This window comes from Vigna angularis, chromosome 6 (assembly GCF_016808095.1).
Source record: "Vigna angularis cultivar LongXiaoDou No.4 chromosome 6, ASM1680809v1, whole genome shotgun sequence".
Taxonomy (NCBI): Eukaryota; Viridiplantae; Streptophyta; class Magnoliopsida; order Fabales; family Fabaceae; genus Vigna; species Vigna angularis.
In genome coordinates this window covers 31,523,273-31,528,265 of record NC_068975.1, presented here as the reverse complement: position 1 = coordinate 31,528,265, position 4,993 = coordinate 31,523,273, and the positions used below count along the sequence as shown (strand labels likewise).

The window sequence follows — 4,993 nt, the reverse complement described above, 5'->3', positions numbered from 1 at the left end:
TCAATCAAGAACGTAATGCTCTAATTCTTTGACAGCACTGTCAACAGCATAGACTATCATTTTCTGCATCTGTTTCATCAAAAAATGAAAACATTAAAAAACAAACATATTATAAGGTTGGCCAACATTTACCTTCTCTTCAATTTGATCTCACCTCAAGTTTATCTTCTCTGGCCTTGTGATTCTTGGGAAGACAACGGAACTCTTCAGTTAAATGCAGGCACATATGAACATTTTCTGGGGACACAAAATCTACAGCAACTTTTGTGCATGACTGCAAGGTTTATGATGTAGATCTTGGTGTTATAAATACAATCATAAATGCTGACAAAATGACTTAATTCAATGAGTCAAGACAAGTTTCACCTTAAGATTCCTGACTTGGTGTGCACATCCAGCAGGAATAAATACTGCCTCCCCAAGTTGTTGCTCAAAAGTCCAAGGTTCTACACCTGGGAAATTGAGATTCATGTTAGTAACTAATTGCCTTCTTTGAGTAATCAATTTGCAAATATTAATACTAACCAAACTCCTTCTTCAGATTCTTCTTGTGTTCCAAAGTCAGGTAAAAGCATTGGTCATGAATTGGATGGACAACCTAACCAACATAGAAATAAATGAGCCAAAGCCAAAAATAAGGATAAGAAGAAATTTAGACTGACTAAATATAACATTACCTCTTCAACTCCAGAGCAATAAGTATGCCTAAATTCGTTAGAGTGCTTTCTTAGATATGCTTCTAACTTTTCAGTATCCTCTCTCCGAAAGATGTCCCAAAGAGCACCACCTGATTCTTTAGAAACAGCACTCTTATATTCTTCTCTGTTGTCTTTGCAAAGTCCTTCATTCAGCCATTCATCGACCCTTTCTCGAGCACGTCCCTCTTTCTCATCTTGGGCAATGTGTGCTTTTTTCAGTTTTGGAATAACAGAATTTTGTTCATCACTCAATGTTACCTCAGTCGTGTGGATCAAAATATTCACCTTTGGAAATTATTGAACAATAATTAGAAAAATAAAGCAAATGTGCAGTAAATTTCTACACGAGGAAGTATATTTTGATCCCATGTGCCATAGTCTAAAAGTTCAAATTAAATTAATAAGAAACACGTAGCAATCATTGTCCCATCTTTACACATTAGGAAACTAAACTTTAAGTTACTACCATATGAAAACAACCTTCAAACTAGGTTAAGTAATACGGATAGTAAAGTTAACCATAGGAAGGCTCATAATCCAGTGATACAACATGCGCAATAGGAAATCTGGGGTTTGGTTTTAATGTTCAAACAAAATGCAAGTTGTAAGTTCTCAAAACAACAAGGCAAGGATAGAAATTAAGGTTGTATGTTGCTTACAGCATCAGACATATCACAGTGAAGTTTTGTTACTGAATCTCCCCTGCCAAGTTCCTCTTTAATCCCATAAGCAATATATGTTTTTGGACCAAGGTCTGGCTTTAGAACATGAGATGGCAACTTTACAGCAAGGTTGAGTATCCCAACTCGAGGATCACAATACTCTTGAAATGGCAAGCAGCGGATAAACTCGTCACAATGGCGAGGCAAAAGATCATCAAACTTGTCAGAGGGAGGCCAGTCTTTTAACTTCAGCATCTCGGGCCAGAGATTTTCATATGCTCTTCCTTGGGTATAACCCTTGAAGAATGTACGAGCATTGATTTCTACCTGTAAAAGTTTGGAATAGAATGGTGAATGCTGGTCCAAATTCTTGTAATATTAATATACAAGCATCAAAAACATTGTAAAATGTTACAGTTTGATGTAGAAAAGAAATTGCCAATTGAAGTCGTCAAACGTGCATTCCAAAGCATGAGATAAAAAACAAAAAACATTATCACTTTTGTTATTTGAAACTTTAGAAGCATATTTTGGTATTAAAAACCAAAAAGAGACAATAGAAGCAAACCTCACAACAAGAAAGACAATCGATGGCCTTCAATTCAGTAGTATTTGAGCTGATTCCTGGAACCACGTTTTCACATAGGGCTCGCAATGTGACCATTGGCTCCCAACTAAGACCTGTACCCTGCTTAAGAACATCACGAACTATGATTGGTTTCCCTTGAGTCCAATGTTGTTGGAAGAGAAGCAGTCCTTCATTTATGAGGTCACTTGACAATGGACAGTATAAGTTATTATCACTTGTGCCATCTCTAAAAGCTGCTCTTATCTTAGAATTGCAACCTGATATTGCTTCTTTCTGAAGAACTGTTTGTTCAGTTTTGGAAAAGCCTTTTAGCATGTTACGAGCTTTGGCTTCCAATTCTGATATCCACCCATTTGAAAAAATACGCTTCAGCTCCATCACAGGGCCACCACAGCCCCCCATTTCCTTTGGTGCACATCTAATACTTCCATCACTGTTGGCCTCCCATTTGCTAAATATCTTAGAATGACCTCTTAAAATCCCAAAATTACTACACATTGGTAATGGATCACCACCATGCATATAATCACACCCCCTGTTCACATACTGAAACTTCATATTACACCGCGGTGATATACTTCCATTGCGTATTTCTTTGCAACAGTTAAGGCAGATTTCAAAGGAACACTCGGGGCAGCTTCGATAAAGATCAGTAAATGAAATAGCACAATGGTCACTGCTCCAAGAAAAAAAAAAACTTAGAAAAATGTGAAAGGAATCAAACTAGTATAATACACATGGAATAATACCATACCAATAGATACGTTCATTCTCACAAGATGTCTGTGGTATCTCAATCTCAGCACTTGATTTTTCTGGCAAGACATATTATTGTTAGTTATGTATTCAAAGTTAAATTACCCCAACCGATGCTGAAACTTAATATACCTTGTATTTTAGCTTCAATCTCCAGCTCTTGACTTTGTTCTTCACAAATTTGTTGTATAAATGGAATGAGTAAGTTAATCATGTATTGAAGATGCTGAACCCTTTCGTAGTCTGTGATGCTGCTGTTAGATGTCTGAACACATGAAATCAGATGGGAAAAGTAGAGTTAAAAAGTACTGAAAATTCTTCCGGATAATGTTTTCAATCAGCACAGAAAACTAACCTTAATGGTTCCTCTTGAGCGTAAGCAAACACCGCAATTGCAATTCTTTCGGCAAAAGGGACACTCGTGTGAAATGTCTGATACTGTAAGATTGGGATACCTGTGTGTAAAATGAGAAATGGTTATATTTTGCAAGTATCTCATAAATTGGAACAAATACACAGCCTTTCAATGATTATTTAAATGTGAACTACTTTACCATCTCTTGATGCACCACAAACAATACATTTTCGGACATTTAGTACAAGGTACGAATGATGTTCTTTCCTTTTTCCTACACTGATGACACTCTTTAAAACTTGTCTCTGCATCCTGTTAACACAAATACATGGTTCAAAGCAAGAAAAAAATGTTAAGATAAAGTACTTCAGGTTTTGATTTTATAATATAGTCTTCTTTAACCTTTCTCCTTTTTGAACTTCCAAAACATCTTGAGCATCTTGGGATTTCTCCTGATTTTGGAAACTTAGATAAATATTGCTCATTAGATAAATATTGAATTTCAGAGGATTTTGCAGGACTTGAGAAGTTGGCCTTATACTCGGTATGATCCTTTGACTTCTTTTGTTTCATTCTCACTGCAGAAAAAACACTAATAAGTATCAAGACATTGCAAAGGCTCCATTACTTCATCGATTAGTCATGAATGCATTACTTCTTTTGTTAATTTAATGTACTATAAACACAATTACATAATTCAGAACAAAATGTAATCCTCTTCTTCTTCTGTCATAATTCCATATATATTTCTATTATGTGCCAGATTGTGCACTGGTGTTTCAAAACATGCCAACTTTTTTTTATAGTTTCTTGATTTCCTAAAAAATTTACTCTCAATATAAAATCCTTTATATACTGATACTGATATCACAATCATAGATTAATGAACATGAAAAGTAACATAATAACCTACTCTTAACATAAAAAATAATGAAGCAATTTCTGATCAACTAAAATACAATTCATAGATGTAATGTATTAGGGTGAATTGTGTGTGCGATTGTAATTAAAAAAAATACCTACTATATATCTTTAGAGTAAATTTTAAACTTTTGTTACTTCAATGTGATATGCAGCCTTCTTCTGTGAAAATAAAGATATGATAAGAATATATAAACATGGGTTAAATGTATTTTGATCTATAAGATATTGCAATTATCTTAAATAAAATATATTCGATCCTATATTTTTATAATTTATTTTGCTTAATTTTAAAATGTGTTAATTAATTTTAATTTTCCAAATTATTTTGAAATAGTATTATAGATTTTAATTTTAAATTTTCATCTTTTAGAAAAGAAAATGTTTTCTAAATATAAAAAAATTGATTTTTTTAAAAGAAATAAAGTTCATTTTAAATATTCATTCTATTTTAACTATACCTTTTGAAATTCTGCTAAAAATAAAACATTTAATGACCTTTTAAATCCAAAAGCCTAAAATAGAAAAGAAAAGTTTAAAAAATAGTGAAACTGAAATTTCAATCCCCTAACTAAAAGATAGCAGAAAAAGGTGCAGACAGATAAGGTTAACTACAAAAAATTCATATTTCTTCAAATCTTTTAAATTTTAATTGACAAACTTTATATAAAATGTAATAATGAGATTTTCTAATAATGGATATAATAAAGGGGGGAAAAAACCAACCTGGTAATTATGTAAAAAAAATTCAGAGAAAGTTTAACTCAATATTCTTTGCTGGTATGAAGATTCTGTGATGAAAATGAATGGCACTGTACCATTTTGATAGCAGATACAAAAGTAAGAATGTAGAAATGTAAGAATTTCATAAGTACATGATGAATGGCACAATAAAAAAGAGAGATTTTATGATAGAAAAAGTGTAATATAAGGAAAGAAGGTAACTCATTCAAACCGTGCATAACAGAAAACAATTCATTCATCCTGGTGTCTGTTTGGATCCATTCAAAGA

At 33.0% G+C, this 4,993-nt stretch overlaps 1 protein-coding gene across 1 annotated transcript; it reads right to left on the bottom strand.

Annotated features, from left to right (window-relative positions):
- On the bottom strand, positions 1-3,633 carry LOC108341633 (lysine-specific demethylase JMJ26). Its single transcript, XM_017579292.2, has 13 exons — positions 3,463-3,633; positions 3,260-3,372; positions 3,061-3,160; positions 2,838-2,970; positions 2,704-2,764; positions 2,171-2,625; positions 1,929-2,116; positions 1,358-1,687; positions 678-983; positions 526-598; positions 367-452; positions 155-274; positions 1-69 (listed from the first exon to the last, which is right to left on the bottom strand). Exons 1-13 carry the CDS (start codon positions 3,631-3,633, stop codon positions 1-3), a joined length of 2,205 nt encoding a protein of 734 aa, XP_017434781.2.
- Between the last annotated feature and the right edge of the window lie 1,360 nt (positions 3,634-4,993).

Coding starts and splice junctions, on each gene's coding strand:
- LOC108341633 (XM_017579292.2), bottom strand. CDS start 3,633: ATGAAACAAAAGAAGTCAAAGGATCATACCGAGTATAAGGCCAACTTC. Junction 1,688..1,928: donor ATTGTCTTTCTTGTTGTGAG/GTTTGCTTCTAT, acceptor AAACTTTTACAG/GTAGAAATCAATGCTCGTAC. Junction 984..1,357: donor ACTGTGATATGTCTGATGCT/GTAAGCAACATA, acceptor TAATTTCCAAAG/GTGAATATTTTGATCCACAC.